The sequence below is a fragment of the Mixophyes fleayi genome, chromosome 9 (assembly GCF_038048845.1).
Source record: "Mixophyes fleayi isolate aMixFle1 chromosome 9, aMixFle1.hap1, whole genome shotgun sequence".
Taxonomy (NCBI): domain Eukaryota; kingdom Metazoa; phylum Chordata; class Amphibia; order Anura; family Limnodynastidae; genus Mixophyes; species Mixophyes fleayi.
In genome coordinates, this window is record NC_134410.1 from 107708550 (window position 1) to 107726421 (window position 17872).

The 17872-nt window shown below is 40.4% G+C and overlaps 1 protein-coding gene across 1 annotated transcript in view; it reads left to right on the forward strand.

Annotated features, from left to right (window-relative positions):
• Positions 1-12698, forward strand: part of SRPK3 (SRSF protein kinase 3) — a 28586-nt gene extending 15888 nt beyond the window's left edge. Inside the window, exons 9-16 of the mRNA XM_075184825.1 lie at positions 1302-1333; positions 2783-2993; positions 4843-5100; positions 5217-5317; positions 5629-5736; positions 5884-5953; positions 8093-8185; positions 9919-12698. Coding sequence (XP_075040926.1) covers positions 1302-1333; positions 2783-2993; positions 4843-5100; positions 5217-5317; positions 5629-5736; positions 5884-5953; positions 8093-8185; positions 9919-10103 — 1058 coding nt within the window. The 3' untranslated portion in view covers positions 10104-12698. The remainder of the gene's footprint in view (positions 1-1301; positions 1334-2782; positions 2994-4842; positions 5101-5216; positions 5318-5628; positions 5737-5883; positions 5954-8092; positions 8186-9918) is intronic.
• The last annotated feature ends 5174 nt before the right edge of the window (positions 12699-17872 follow it).

Below are 17872 nucleotides of genomic sequence, written 5' to 3' on the forward strand. Positions count from 1 at the left end.
TCCATTACTTCAATCACATATATCTGACTGTACCTTGAGCTTAGTTCCTAATGCACTCTATGGTTATTCCATTACTTCAATCACATATATCTGACTGCACTTGAGCTTAGTTCCTAATGCAATCTATGGTTATTCCATTACTTCAGTCACATATATCTGACTGCACCTTAGCTTAGTTCCTAATGCACTCTATGATATTCCATAACTTCAATCACATATATCTGACTGCACCTTGAGCTTAGTTCCTAATGCACTCTATGGTTATACCATTACTTCCATCACCTATATCTGACTACACCTTGAGCTTAGTTCCTAATGCACTCTATAGTTATTCCATTACTTCAATCACATATATCTGACTGTACCTTGAGCTTAGTTCCTAATACACTCTATGGTTATTCCATTACTTCAATCAGCTATATCTGACTGCACTTGAGCTTAGTTCCTAATGCACTCTATAGTTATTCCATTACTTCAGTCACATATATCTGACTGCACTTGAGCTTAGTTCCTAATGCACTTTATGGTTATTCCATTACTTCAATCACATATATCTGACTGCACCTTGGGCTTAGTTCCTAATGCACTCTATGGTTATTCCATTACTTCAATCACATATATCTGACTGCACCTTGGGCTTAGTTCCTAATGCACTCTATGGTTATTCCATTACTTCAATCACATATATCTGACTGCACTTGAGCTTAGTTCCTAATGCACTCTATGGTATCCCATTACTTCAATCACATATATCTGACTGCATCTTGAGCTTAGTTCCTAATGTACTCTATGGTTATTCCATTACTTCCATCACCTATAACTGACTACACCTTGAGCTTAGTTCCTAATGCACTCTATAGTTATTCCATTACTTCAATCACATATATCTGACTGCACTTGAGCTTAGTTCCTAATGCACTCTATGGTTATTCCATTACTTCAATCACATATATCTGACTGCACCTTGAGCTTAGTTCCTAATGTACTCTATAGTATTCCATTACTTCAATCACATATATCTGACTGCAACTTGAGCTTAGTTCCTAATGCACTCTATGGTATGCCATTACTTTAATCACATATCTCCTAACGCTGTCTTAATACTAATCCCACAGAGCTGCTGTATATCACCCTCTGCTATTCTAGCACTGACTCAATGACACTGCATACTCTCCCTTTCTTCAATACCAGGATATTAATGTGTTATTCTCTTCAAAATTGTGGCTAAGGCTGTATTTCTTTGTGTTTTCTTAAATCTTGCTCCCCTCTGCTCTCCTGTCCCTTTCGCTGGGTGTAATCAGTCAGCTCTGCACCCCCTTCACACCTCAACTTGGTAAGTGCACAGGCTGGACCTCCTCAATGGTTCCTTGGGTTTCACACAAACTGGACTATCTCTTTATGGACAAGCAGCTGCCGCATCAGCATAATCCTATCGAATAAATACCAAAAACATTCTTTGTATTAACTATATGTAACAAGGTTGCCCAAATCAGCCCCAGAATCCATTCAGAGTTTTAAGATTTCAGTAAAATGAATAATTGATAGCCCATAAGAGAGCACTAGAAAGTGCACAAAGCAGATCAAAAATGCACCTGAGATATATAGACCATGGGGTATATTTACTAAACGTCAGGTTTGAAAAAGTGGGGATTGTTGCCTATAGCAACCAATCAGATTCTAGTTATCATGTATTTAGTACATTCTACAAAATGACAGCTAGAATCTGATTGGTTGCTATAGGCAAACATCTCCACTTTTTCAAACCCGCAGTTTAGTAAATATTCCCCCAAGTCTGTGAAAAAATTAAAGTAATTTTCATAATTAAAGAACCATAAAATACAATTTTGTATATTCCGTGAAGAGGAAACGGTAATATATGTGAAGCCCTAAAGCCACAAATGACATTAACTGATGCTGTGCATGAGGAAATGTATGTCCTACTGTACATTATAAGGTTGTTAGAAGTCTCCAAGGATTTTTTTGACTATATATACATGCTGAGACGAGAATAAAAAATACTGCTTGCGCTACGGCCAATCACACCAAAAATGTATTCGTTGATAAATAAACCTTGACTCAGCTAGTCCTAATTGGGAGAAGTTGCTGAATCCCCAAAGAATTGCAAAACAAAAGATTAGAACAGTGATTAGCACAGTGAAAGGTAAAAATATGAATATATATATATATATATATATATATATATATATATATATATATATAGTCACAAAACAATTGTTTCAGGCTTATAAACAAACTATAATTTGAAGTAAAATGCTGGCCCACAAAGAGGTTGCTCAGTTTGTGACAGACGTAGTGTATTGTAGTTTGTGATCCTGTTCTTTGTTATTGTTTACTTCTCTGTTTGTATAACTGCTCATGTGTGTTTTATTACCTCATGAAATGTGTGTATCTCATTTTATATCTTGTATTTATCCTCTCTGGATGTGCCTTATTTTTATCATGTGGTCTTTGCTTTTATGGCTTCCTTTACTTCATTCTTTTACTAATATTGCTGTGTGGCTGTGGTTTCTCAGTCATGTTTGGAAGGCATTTGTGAAAACTTCTCCACGGGTTACTGTAGAAAAGGTGATATTGCTAAGAGCAGCCAATTGGGCATCTGCTTTCATTCTTCAAGCTGTAATAGATAAATGAAAGCTAGAATCTGATTGGTTGATATCGGCAACACCGCCATTTCTGCACAAACCTGTGGAACCGTTTTCAGGAATGTCCCCCCAATGCATTTGCTCTTAAAGACTTACCATAACTCATTCATTTCCCATAGAATGGGAAAGTTTCTAAAAACAAGAAGAAAAAGTTAAAAAGGCAACAAAAGCGTCAACAGAAACTGCTAGAAGAGCGACTGAGGGACATTCACAACATGGAGGAGCTGGGAACTAGCAATGGTGGTGGTGGAAGCCCTGTCCTAGACCAGAGAAACCATGAGCAGTCCTGGAGCTGCGAGACAAACCATGACACTGCTGGCAAGAGGGAGAGTGAGTATCTGTCGCTGTTACTATTATCCATTACAGTTTGTAACCTTATTGGCGAAATTAGTTTATGTGTATATGTTGAGCCATTTTGGAGGTGGCTTACATACCTAAATGTATAATTTGTTCTATTAAATTTACATTTGTATTGATTCTGACTTTCAAATAAGTTGGTTATTTTGGCACAAAGTATTGAGTACCATGTCAAATCAAAATAAATATTACAAAACCTTTCAACAAATTGGTAAAAAGGAAAATAAAAAATGTAATTGTAAGCTCAAATTTGCACAGGTGCAATACATTACCTCAAAAGTCACATTATCGGCCTGATTCATCAAGGAAAGTAAGTCAAAAAAATCATTACGTTTTCTGCTGGACAAAACCATGTTACAATGCAAGGGGTGCAAATTAGTTTATTATTTTGCACATAAGATAAATACTGTCTGTTTTTTCATGTAGCACACAAATACCTGTTAGCTTTATTTGTACACTGAAATTTAAAGTTGATCTAGAACATGCCTACCCCAACTAAAAATTTATCCCCGCATTTTAAATTTGCCTCCCCCACCAATGCAACATGGTTTTGCCCAGGTGCAAAGATACTCATTTGTTTTGCTTTACTTTCCTTAATAAATCAGGGCCCTAGGTGTATATTTTGTACTGTACCGCAATGCCATTCTGTGAGTGTAACACCCACAGTAAAATATATACAAACTTTATCATAATAAGCACAGATAGAGCCACTTAAAAAATCAACAAAGATCAGTTTATTTAAAATGTCTGTTCCAATGTGAATATTCTAATTAATATTTGCATGAGCTTTATATAGGAAAAATGCACAAGGCGTTTTTGTTTTATAATTATGTCAGTGTTGTCTGCAGCTATACAGACATCTGAGCTGGGAATAGATAAAGTTGTTGCAATATTAATGTCAGTACACGAACTGTACTAAATTGTGAGGAAGGGAAAAGGGAAGGGGACAGGGAGCAAAAGTGGAGGTCAAAGGTAAGAAGGTGAAAAAATGTCTTCTCTAAAGGAAGAAAAGAGAGAGGTTTAAAAGATAAGAAAATTAACTTGTGTTGCTGACATAATTACTAAACCTACAAGCAGGCATGCAGTAATAATATGATTATATATACATTTCTTTATAACTCTTTTAGATAAATTTTATTGGGAACTGTAAACAATGGCATGATGCAGAGGACATGCTATTCAAGTGTCTGCACACAATGGAGGCAGCCATTTTTGTGTTGACTCATTGTTCATCTTATCAATTCACTAAAAACCAGTGCTTTATGAAACCTGCTCAGTGTGTTTCGCTGAAGGTCATACTGTCCTGTGAGGTAATCTCTGAGTTCATAGCCAACGTCTTTTCTCCTTGGCTGCCAAAGGTTCTGCTTATATATAAAGGAGTCAGCACTTCCTGATGATCAAATATTGAAGTGCACTTGATTAGCAGCATCAGGCTCAAACGATCTACTGTATTGATATGGAAGCAGTAAGGGTCTATATACTTTTTAAAATCTATTCTGTGTCATATGTCACATGAGATTAGATGTTTCACGTTTTAAGACTTGGCGAGGACTGGATGATTGTTAATGATGTGAAAAACACAGTCTTGAAAGAGTTTGTATTTTTTTTTCATATGACTATATATGGAAAAATTGAACCCTTAAATTTGTCATTACAGTGTCATTGTACACCTCACCCTTCCCCAATTTTCCACTATTTCAGTACAGTGTCAGCTGATACAAACCTGATCTTTGTAGGGTTACTGCTGATTTTGTTTCATGGATCTGCGAGTTCTACACTATAAAATCCTTTTTTTTCACTTTATTTTTAATACCACAATCAGATCCTATCCCGTCCATTCCTGGGGACAGCGAGGGGGCGGACTCCTCCTTAGGTAGCGGGGGAACAACCTTTCTTGCACAGAGCCCTCAATCCTCCAGCATGTATGAGAACTGCAACGGTTTCAACGGCGGTCCTCGCTGTGTTAGTCCGGACACCCACACCTCTGGCTTCTCCAGTTCGGCCTTCTCTGTCACCTCAGGCTCTGCCGTATCTGGGTTCTCCGGAGAACGCGAGAGAGGAGGAGTTCTGTCTCTGGACTGTAAGTATAGTGCAGACACAACCAGCCAAAGTGCATGCAGTGTGTGATAACAACAGTGTCCATAAACACTGCTAATTAAATACTAATGCAGAAATACATCTCCCCATCCTCTACAGTGTCATTCAAATCAGCTGATTTCCTGGTAAACCCTCTGGATCCACAAAATGCTGACAAAATTGAAGTCAAGATTGCAGATCTGGGGAATGCATGTTGGGTGGTGAGTATCTTGGTGAAGTACATAAAGGATGCATAAGAAGCAAGGGGGTAAATGTATCAAGCTGCAGGTTTTCGGCGGGTTTGAAAAATGGAGATGTTGCCTATAGCAACCAATCAGATTCTAGCTGTCATTTATTTAGTACATTCTACAGCATGACAGCTAGTATCTGATTGGTTGCTATAGGCAACATCTCCACTTTTCAAACCCGCAGCTTGATACGTTTACCCCAAGGTATCTTTATGTATATTTTATATGACAAATCAGAGAGTATATAAATAAGAAGTGCAGTGTGTTACTCTATCTGTTTGTAGCACAAACATTTCACTGACGACATTCAGACACGGCAGTACCGAGCCTTGGAGGTTCTAATTGGCGGTGGTTACGGAACCCCTGCTGATATTTGGAGCACGGCTTGTATGGTAAGTTATTTTATATTAGCAGAAGGGGAGATAAATGCTCTGCGGAGCTAAGCCTGGATAGGCGCTTCTGCTGCAGAGCTTCCCAGGAAATGGGGAAACAATGTGTTATCCCAGTGACACAGACTTATACGTGTGTTCCTTACACAGGCGTTTGAGTTGGCGACAGGAGATTACCTGTTCGAACCTCACTCAGGAGAAGATTACACACGTGATGAAGGTATGTCCGTAGCAAAAATATTATATGTAATATAATTATAGTCTTGTATAAAGCTTTGGTATAATAGAACTTCATATTTATTCAGAAATATTCTTATGAAATTAAAAGTGAATACAATGTGCAAATATAATAATATGTATAAATAGTATGTCAAACACCAGTAGGGCTAATAATGATTGAAAAAAAGATGTGTGCGCAAGAATGAAGACAAAATAAACTTACAGTGGCGTAGTGGTTAGCACTTCTGCCTCACAGCGCTGGGGTCATGAGTTCAATTCCGACCATGGCCTTATCTGTGAGGAGTTTGTATGTTCTCCCCATGTTTGTGTGGGTTTCCTCCGGGTGCTCCGGTTTCCTCCCACACTCCAAAAACATACTGGGAGGTTAATTGGCTGCTATTAAATTGCACTTAGTCTATCTCGGTCTGTGTGTGTATGTTAGGGGATTTAGATTGTAAGCTCCAATGGGGCAGGGACTGATGTGAATGAGTTCTCTGTACAGCGCTGCGGAATTAGTGGCGCTATATAAATAGATGATGATGATGATGATTGCCTAAACATATCTTCTTTATCCTAATGATCGGACAATGACAATAGAAGGATTCCCAGGAGTAGTTTGGTGGAACGTCCGTTGGGTGCATCAGTGTGACGCAACTAGTGGCCACTCAACACTTAGTGACGCGATGCGAATGTGATCACCGCGAGCTTAGGGCTTACGGTGTTGTAAAACGTCACAAGTGAATACCAGCAATAATCCAGGGATGGGATATAGAGTAACACAAATTGAAATGACATCACAGTTTGTTTTTTAATGAGAAAAGCTGCATTAGAGGCAGAGCATTATTTTGTATCTAACCTCAGACAATTACTGCTTGCAAAAGAATAATTAGATGGAAAGAAGCATATTGTGCAATTAGCATTTGAAGACGTTTTGTTTTGTAATGGGAGACTAGAGTGGGAATTCACCTGAACATTTGTAAGAACATACAATAGGCTGGATACTAATGAGTGGGGTGTGAGTGTTATCTTTGCAATTTGAGCATAAACATTAAAATAGCATTCTAAAATATCAAACAAATGGGGGTGGCTCCATAGTGCATTAACCACATTTTATTGTTAAAAATCAAACAGAACCTTTGCACGTACCAGAGATCCTCTGAAAGTAAGCATAGCATGTATAAATCACAGGATTACTCTTGTAAAGCAGTTTGGAGCAGACCTCACAGATAGTACTCCTCATCCAACCCTCTACGCATTTCGTCTTGAGCGACTTCGTCAAGACAGTCGCCTATTTTCAATCTGTGATTGGACCTTGGTGATGACGGATGCCAGCCTTCAGGGTTGGGGAGCTGTATGTCTTTCAAGCTCGCTTTCAGGGTCTTTGGAACTTAGAGAAATCTAAACTTCCAATCATTGTGTTGGAGCTGTGAATGACAGTGCCAACCTCAATCAGCAGGGCGGCACCAGGAGTCCTCTAGGTTCTTGGGCGATCTCGTTGGATGCCATGTCCGCTACACCTGGTGTATCTGTTCCCCCCTGGTGACCATGCTGCCGAGGAATCTGAAGAAGGTGTAGAGAAGGGGCGTCCTGGTCATTTTGGTGGCTTTAGATTGGCCTTGAAGGGGCTGGTAAAATCCCTTATCATATAAAGAATGTATTCAAATGATCATGAATAACCAAGCCAAATACAACAAAGCAGCAGGAAAAGGATTGGAATATGAGCTGTTAATAGTCAAAAAAGGGGTACATCAACCTAAAAAGTAACATTCACTTCTTCATAGTTAGCAGAACCATGGTGGCCAGGTAACCCCATGGGTAGGGTGACTTAATCGCTGGTAGCACTACAATGCCACTTTTGACACAGAGAATAGTAGGTTGAAAGAGTATTGTGTCTGTTTCTAGCACAGACGCAACAGTAGATGTCATATCGCTATCAGCCGTGACTTACTGCTGATTTTGCTATGCAGCCTGCAATGCATTATGAAAATAGCACAATGCTGTAAATTTGTTCTGGCTTTTACCAAAGTAAATCACAGGAGCTTCTACAATCATCATTTTCTTCAGAACGTTTATATTTGTGCAGTAGTATCATACAGGTTAATTAAAACATTATATTTTGACAAATCTGTTCCTGTTGCAGATCACATTGCACACATCATTGAGCTTCTAGGAGATATCCCTCCACATTTTGCACTGTCAGGACGTTATTCCCGGGAGTACTTCACAAGAAGAGGTGAGTGTCTGGATATACCTGAAACATATTATTTTACATAGTTCCCTCGAGTCTTCAGTGTCACCCCATGGCTTTCGCTGTACCCCAATTCCTCACCTAAATAATCAGAGATCATTTAAATCTCTTGTAATTAGTGGCTCCATGTGTCTAGCTCCAGACAGTTTTCTCGGAATTGCGTGATTTTAGTAATATGACCCTCACTTATTTCTTTGTGGAACTACAAATCCCACAATCCTTTTGCAACTCCCAGTTAATCCACAGCTGACTGAGGACTGTAGGAATAGTAGTTCTGATGTATCCGAAAAGTCAAGGGTTGTTTTCATTATACCTTCAATCCTTTATATTTGCCTGTCAAATGTCATATTAAAAACAGCCAAATCCTAAAACTGAAATTTTCGTACATGAATTAGGAAGATAAAATGCACTGTTTGGTCTTATCCCAGGTTTCCACCTTAGTCACGAAGATGTTAATTCTGATAGTATTTCCTTCCCCTCCTTAAGTTGACAATAAGTTGCTTAGTGGTTAGCACTTCTGCCTCACAGCACTGGGGTCATGAGTTTGATTCCGATTATGGCCTTATCTGTGTGGAGTTTGTATGTTCTCCCCGTGTTTGCGTGGGTTTCTTCTGGGTGCTCTGGTTTCTTCCCACACTCCAAAAACATACTGGTAGGTTAATTGGCTGCTATCAGATTAACCTGTGTGTGTATTTATGAATTTAGACTGTAAGCTCCAATGGGGCAGAGACTGATGTGAGTGAGCTCCCTGTACAGCGCTGCGGGATTAGTGGCGCTATATACATAGCTGCTGATGACTTGCTGTGATAGCACTGGCTGTATTCCTGTGTGAGAGGCCACCAATCAGTCCTGAAAGTTCCTCAGAATCAGGCTTTTGTAGTGAAAGAACCCTTCTCCCCTTTCCAGAGTGATGTAAGATGTAGAAGCTATGCCTCATATCCTTCGGTATTTTCTATTTAATATCTCCAGTCTTTTAAGTGTGATAGTATGCGGGAAAGATTCACAAACGGTTTGTTAAATATGGATTACCTCTAGTTGGTGATTTCTCCTTACAAGGAATTCAGGAGTCTAAAGGTGACGCGTGTCAACCATGATGGTCAATTTGGCTGATTTAGACCAATTTGGTCTGGAACCGGTTTACATGCACGCGTCTACTACATTAAACATGCCTGGATTTCAATCGTTTCCAGACAAAATTGCAGTCGGAATGTGGCCCCTATAGCTGTGTTTGTGTGAGAGATCATCGGCTGACCACATTAATGAGGCCCCGTGGCGTCCAGCTGTTTGACCTTTGAATTTCTCCCCTTTGGCCGGAAGTTTAACCAAGATTTCTGCCACGGTCTTTCTGGCAGTGTTTCTGTTTCGGTAATGTCACTAAAGGGGTATATTCAATAAACGGTGGGTTTGAAAAAGTGGAGATGTTGCCTATAGCAACCAATCATATTCTAGCTATCATTTATTTAGTGCATTCTACAAAATGAAAGCTAGAATCTGATTGGTTGCTATAGGCAACATCTCCACTTCTTCAAACCTGCAGTTTAGTAAATCTAGCCCTAAGTCTTATTGTATTGGATTCTGGTTCAGTCCACAACATGGCTGACTCTTGTGTGTGCGCGTGCGTGCGTGCGTAGACGATGGGTTAATTTTATCCCGTTATATTTTTACCTGTGCATACTGGAATTGTGGCCCTTAACACTAAACTCTTTCCCGTTTCACAGGGGATCTTCGGCACATACAAAACTTAAAGCACTGGGGCCTGTTTGAGGTCCTGGTGGAGAAGTACGAGTGGTCCCTGGAAGAAGCCACCCAGTTTTCTGACTTTCTAATGCCCATGTTGGAGTTTATTCCAGAAAAGAGGGCCACAGCCGCTCAGTGCCTGCAGCACCCCTGGCTTAGCTCCTAACCACTACTGAGCATCTTCTCTGTGGGAGGTCACCCATGGACATCCATCATATAAAGGACCTGATTCTACAGATGAGAAATACTGTTTTATTGATTTGGACGAGACTCCTGGTTAGTGGACGAAGGTTAAACAGTATGAACCTAAACAAATGAATCTGCCACCAGTCCGTCATCCCGGACACCAACAATAGGAATGGCTGAATGATGTTGTAAGTGATAGAGAAATGTTGGGCAATACAAACGCTGAGAGGGGTCTTTATTTTTTCACGTAGCGCTTCCCAACCTTGTATTTCCAGAAAGTTCCAGACAAGTTCTGTTTTTTTAACGGGGTGTTGATTTTAAAGCGTACCTCTTGCCAACACATAGCGGAGGCAGCCATTTTGTCAGCTAAACCAATATTCAGGAGAATATGGTCTATCAATTCAGTGCGAATTAGAGACCTCACTGACTTGTGAGGCACTTTGAACCTCATGCCTCAGGTAAGTCACTCCTTCCTACCGAATTGTTAAACTGAACATTGGTTCAGTCCATGAAATCACTTCCTCCACTGTGTGCAGGAATATATAGACTTCAAAGTGGAACTGTCGTCCTCACACAGGCATCCATATTGTAACCTGAATTAATATTGATGTGAATGTAGCTTATCAGTTTACTAAAAAAACAGTACCTCATGCCGTGCCTCAGTGATATCACTGTTTAGTAGCTGTGTATAGCTGCCAGGTCCACTTTAGTTGTTACATTTGGTAGAGGCATACATTGCGGTACTCCTGACAAGTTGTAGTTGTGTTGTCTGGTCTACCATCGCTAGAGCACACCTGCCACCTCCTGTACCTAAACTGAAAGTCACTGTTATTAAAAAGTTCTACTTAACAGTACTGATAAAGAACAGTATCTGCTAAGAGCAGCATTTTTATATGAGAACCAGTTATATATGAATATATGTATGAATATAAATACATTACTCAAAATGACTGAGCTAATGGTTAGTCCACCTATGTTCTCACAGTTTAGGGAAGACTACTGCAGGTCCTCCACCTCCCGTCGTGTACAGGTGACAGTTCTATTGGTCGGAACATTGAGCGAAATAGTCTATCAGAGATGTTGTTCTATTTTTTATGTTGTGACATTATTTTCTTATCTAACAAAAGTTTGTTGTGCGCTATAAGTGAACAAGTTGAGAGTTTGCCAAGCTCCTGACCACAAAGTGGACTTGCTACTGGCACATAGTGACGTTATGTGACCTACACCATTATTCACTGGAAACTAGGGAGATCATTAGCTCCTAGTGCAGTGTTGGCTAACCTGTGAAACTCCAGGTGTTGTGAAACTACAAGTCCCAGCATACCCTTCCAGCAATAAGCTGCTATATATTGGCAAAGCATGCTGGGACTTGTAGTTTCACAACACCTGGAGTGTCACAGGTTAGCCAACACTGTCCTAGTGAATTGCATTATCGTGTGTGTTGGTTCAGCCCACCTACTGGCTGCTTCCACTGTGTACAGGACAGTTCCACTTAAGTGACAGGTGTAGCACTGCATCTATACTCATACATAATGCAAGTTTTGCAGACTGAAACTGGGAAACGAGGAGGTTAGTGAAAAGTACTAAGGAAGCCTTATGATTTTTTATGTAGAGACTGGAATATGCTGGATTTTTCCTATTGAGGATCCAATTCACCTTAATGTATTATGTGTAACCATATCCGGCACCTAATTTTCACCACTGATGTCAGTGACACGAGTCCTATTAGTCATCTGTCAGTAATTAGGAGTTGACCTATTGCCTAGAACACGGCACGTTAGACTGGACAAATTCTATCACGTAGACAGATAGGTCTAGTCATTTACAGCATAGCTATTTTATACAAGTGAGAGGCGATTACGGACACTGATATATTTTATACAGAAGGCGTAGCATGTGTGTGACGCACAATATAAAACGCTGATCAGAGGCGGCTCAGCGTAACGTGTGGTTGACAGCGTATGGACTTCTCAGAAAATAAAAAATATACATATATGTATTTAGTGTGTGAGCGAATGTGTACCTGTGTGCACAGCAGCATTTAAAGGGGTCTTTGGACAAACCATGCTCTGTAAATCCTATCCCCCTCCAGTGTAGAAAATTAGGATGGTTCCCTCCTTGCCATCCTCAACAATCCATCCACTGATTCATAATAGATCAATAGAAGCTTTCTGTGTAGCTCTATAGAATGGGACAGCTGCCTTAATACACATATTGCAGTCTGGCCGCAGAGAATGGGGCATTGTCTAGACTGGACATTGAACCCCTATACGCAATGCTGGAGTGCCACTAAAATAGGCAGAGAAGACTTCAAACATAACACAAACATTATATTACAGGGAACTGTGTGTCATCCACTGCCAAACACAGGGAAATATTGCAGTACTTACATTTGCATTTGATTTGGATATGGAATAGTGGCTCATGTATGGAATGTAAAGAATAATACCTTCTATTAATACACACCGACCCAAACAATGTAAAACAACAACATACATTTCAGGGGACTTTTCCATTAGTATATTAATGCATAAAGTTTGTGTGTTGGTCTCCTTGATGTTACACCGTTAACCTACCCAATAGTATATAGTAAATTATTTATGACTGGTAGCAGTGATTAAACTAGTTTCATATTACAAGAACATTTATTGGGTTTGGTCTGACATGGACCATTGTTGCCTTCTCATGTTGATATCATGCTGGTTGTCACGATACTGGTGCACCTGCAGGCTATACCGGCAGAGCATGTACCTGGGACTAACCTGCAGAGACTTCCACTCCAAATCATTTACTGATCTCCGAGAAACCAACCCTGTTCTATCCACTTTAGGCTTGATCTGTAGTACCAAGACTCCTTTCCTGTTACTGCCAACAAGGCAGTGGTCCTGCTTCACTGCCCCCCCCCCTGATTTTGACGGAGAAAGGAAGAGGATTGTCAGTCCAGCTGAAACCGTAACCCCCTCACCAGTCCTTCAGAGCTTCGCATACACCAAAGGGTATATTTATAAAACTGCGAGTTTGGAAAAGTGGAGATGTTGCCTATAGCAACTAATCAGATTCTAGCTGTCAATTTGTAGAATGCACTAAATAAATGAAAGCTTGAATCTGATTGGTTGCTATAGGCAACATCTCCAGTTTTCCAAACCCGCAGTTTAGTAAATCTAGCCTCAAGTCTCTCTTCTCCAGACACAGCGCTTTAACTGGTACTCATCCTTCAGAGTGACACTCCTTTCTGGCTCCCCGATTCAATGATCTTATCCCTCGTGGCTCTTATCTCCTGGGTGCTGGAGCGTATGTCAGACAGTGCCCCTCTCGCTTTCAGACCCCCTGGAAGCATACAGATAAACCTGGAAGGAATATGTGAAAGAGAGTTGGTCCCTGTAGGCTCAGCCTTTATTATACATGCTGGTGTCCACTTCTCCTTGAACCTGGGGGGGTAAAAGTAAAAAAATAGTCCTGGCCAACGTCAGTGCTATCTAAAACTCATAAGCGGGGTACACTGCAATGTCTGTGTTAACTGGGTATTAATACAATGATACTTTGTATATTTTAAACCCTTGGAAAAATTCACAAATTACAAGCAAATTTAGGTTGTGCAATGTCCCCTTGTATATGGTTGTGGATGATGGGACAGTCCCTTATTTTCTCATTGCAACTTTGTAATGGAGTATAATTTAGGACGGCATTCCTGTAATAACACAAAATTAGGTTCTGATAGAAAACCATTCTGTTTGCAAACATTTATTTACACAGCATAAGTTTTAAAGACAATATTTTTTTTTCTTAACACTCAGGTATTCAGCTCCGTCTCACCACATCTGCCAACAAAGATCATATTACAAACAGACACCAATACACCTGTGATTCTTCACACTCCTTATATGCAAGTTACGGATCATCCCATCATCATCATCATCATCATCATTTATTTATATAGCGCCAGCAAATTCCCAAGCGTTTTACAATTGGGAACAAACATTAATAAAACAATACTGGGTATTACATACAGACAGAGAGGTAAGAGATCCCTGCTCGCAAGCTTACAATCTATGGGACAATGGGAGTTAGAAACACAAGGGCACGTGCTAGATCATATTGCACAATGGACCTGCTAGAATGCAAAGGTAAAAGTATTGAGTGGGCTGTGTGTGTAGCAGTGTTGGTCAGAGGGTTGTTGTCTTGTGTTAGCTGTGTACAGGGTGGTAATAGGGTAACCTAGGGAGATTAAGATGGTGGTTGAGGAATATAATAAGCTTGACTGAAGAGCTGGGTTTTCAGAGAACGCTTGAAGGTTTGAAGACTAGAGGAAAGTATTACTGTGCGAGGGAGGGAATTCCACAAAGTAGGTGCAGCCCGAAAAAAGTCCTGTAACCGGGAAAGGGAGGAAGTGATGAGAGTGGAAGAGAGACGCAGATATTGTGCAGAACAGAGGTGTCGAGTCGGGAGATATTTTGAGACAAGTGAGGAGATGTATGTCGGTGCAATTTTGTTGACGGCCTTGTATGTTAGTAGAATTCCTATAAACTCGCACAAAGGAATATTCTAATTCACTCCTTCACATGACTTCTATATCCCCTTGAACTAGGTTATGCACTGTGGATACATCTCTTAAATGTGCCTGCATGACTTCTGCCCTGTCCCACCGCTTGGTTTCTGCTCACCCAGTTGCACATGTATGTTAATGCCAGCTCATCCCTTGACAGCCCCATGGAGTAGTTGTCAGCCACTAGCTGTCGGTTACAATACAGCTACGAAGGGGGTAGAGGTGATAACTGCCTCATGAAGACAGCCTGCTAGTAAGCTGCAAAATAACTGCAAATATAAAATACATTAACACCACTTAATTCCTACACGGCATTTGGAAAGCAGGTAATGTAGCAGTCTCAAGAATAAATAAAAGGGAATGGATTCAGGTAACATTTGATGGTAGAGCATGAACAGAAAGGATAATTAGGTGATCAGCAATACCACCAGAACATCTGGTGATGGGAAAATGTATACAAATTAAATTTCATTGTAGATTTAGGTAGATTAAGATTAGTAATGTACATGGTATTTTTAACAGTCCCACATAACTCCCTCATTCATACACCCTCATTGGTCATAACACACCATTGTTATCCCCTTTTCCTGTTGACTGTCGATCCGTGTGTCTGGACACTTACCGATAAACCATTTTCTTCCCGGGTGGTTGCATTGTGTCTGTGTGGTTCAGAACTGTTTAGAAATATATGCCTCTGGATTTGCGTTATTTTCAGTGTGTATGTTGACATTAAATTGATATAAAAAAAAAAAAAAAGAGAGTTCATTATGTGGTATCATTTCCATGTGGACAAAAGGGGATATTAAATAGCAGATACCAAATATTGGCATTTACCCAGTATATTCTTTATCAGCTGCATAATTTGGCTTCATCAGAGACCTTGGCAGGGTCTAGCTTAATAAGGGAAACCCTGCCATGACCAGTATAGATCCCAAGAGCATGGATAATGAATATATTTAAAGTGACTGGGTTTATGTTCATACTCATTGGCGCCAAATGGGAGTCATTGTACAATATGAAGAAAGTGCCAACGGTACACACAAGTGTTCAGAGTAAAGCTGGACAAGCGATGAATGTAAGAAAATACGATATGATGCAGCCAAGTCTAAAACTCCAAGGGCTAGATTTACTAAACTGCAGGTTTGAAAAAGTGGAGATGTTGCCTATAGGAACCAATCAGATTCTAGCTATCATTTACTTAGTACATTCTACAAAATGACAGCTAGAATCTGATTGGTTGCTATAGGCAACATCTCCACTTTTACAAACCCGCAGTTTAGTAAATACACCCCCAAAACGAAACTTTCAGGTATGAGCCACAAATGTAAAACACATTGTTCAATGTTAACATGACATTCCACTACCGTTCTGTTATAAAGTAAAGTATTCTCTCATTACTCTATTAGAGAGCTGCCCCCACGATTAGGACAGTATGACAATGGATCAACCAGCCACACCATGAATTTCTGCAAAGCTATTCTCAAGATAGTCTGTTTAGCTAGAGAAGCACCTTGTTCTAACATAGTAACTTGCCGTTGAGCATGATGGTTACATGTGGTTAAACCCTTCTGTTATTTCATGCACATTACTCAGCCCAGTATTACAAAACATCTGATATATATTGTCAAGTAGTGATTTTATTTGCTCTTTAAGCTGTGTTTTTCAAGCTTAGTCAATGTAGCACAAACATAGGTAAAGACACTGTGGGCTAGATTTACTAAGCTGCGAGTTACTAAGCTGTCATTTTGCAGAAGGTACTAAATAAATGAGAGCTAGAATCTGATTGGTTGCTATAGGCAACATCCCCACTTTTTCAAACCCGCAGCTTAGTAAATCTAGCCCTGTGTGTATTACCCATTAGCGTTGGTTTTGCCGAATTGTCTAGCTCCTACATCCTTCCAATCCTCTGCCTCCGACATGGTCATATAACTCAGTTACTTTCAAAATGAGCCAGATGCCTACGGAATTATGTACTAATTAAGTTATTTAAACAGCGCTGACATATTACACAGCACTTTACAGAGAATATTGAATCATTCATGAGCATAAAGAGGTCTGTGAGTCTGATGACTAATGGTTGTTGGTAGACATATCCGATCCTGTTGTCACTCGGTCTCCTTGCCATAATGGCTCTGTTTCAATAAAGAAATGTACACTGCTGTCAGCGGTGAGTGCCATGGTATTTCCTCTTCCAACTGGATGTCACTGGACAGCACTGCACATCTCTGTGTGTGCCCTGCTGTGAAACTTGCAGCAGAATCAGGTGTTAAGCACTGCATACACACCACACTCCAGATCAAGGTTAAAAGTTGTGCTGTGTATTTCCATTTCTATACATTGTATGGATGCTGCTATTATGAGTCAACCACTATTCCATTAAGCATATGTTAAATGTTTAAGTTAAACTTGCCACTCTGATAGAACTTATGAGCTTCCAAGCTAGTGTTTTGCATTACTGGACATTCCAGAGAAGAGGTGACCATGCATTTTGCAATCGTGCCATCAAATTAGATTGTTTTGGACCTAACAAGCCACAAACAACAGCATGTACAAGACCACTGATCCCGATCAAATACTTATTGGTTGCGAGGATACTGATTTGCCAGCTGGTTGGTTTGCCTGTAGGCATACTGAAACCAGTTGTCCTGCTGCCAGGCAATAACTGAAGACTTGCCAGGTGGAACAGGTGATGGAGGATCCATTTCTTATTGTCTGGAGAGCCCATCTGCATTTCCATGATCCCAGCCCTTTTTTCAAAGTCAATGCAATTCAAACAAACAATGCGCATACAGGGCGCTTGGGACATAGGGACTAAATTGGGCCAGACTAGGATGATGGAAGCCTATGAACTTTCTGCTTATCCACCCAAACTGGCAGCAGTTGCACTCCCATGTTAGCCGGGGTGGCACTGCCCATACTTCAGTTTGGTAGGAACGAGGCTCCTGGGACAATTCCGTTGCATGTGCCCAGCTGATTGCACTGACAAGTAGTGTAGATGGTCTGGCAGGCTCTGGAGCCCAGCTTGATGGTAACCTACTAGATAATGTTGGCACAGATGGGCCAAAATATCTTTGGGTATTAATTGAGGGCAACATCTCAGGACCTCGGATATAGCTGCTGTTGTCGGTGTTCCTTCTGCAGTTGTGAGGATACCGTGAATATTTAAATATTTTGCCTTGTCGCTGATGTACCCGTAGGCAGCCTTA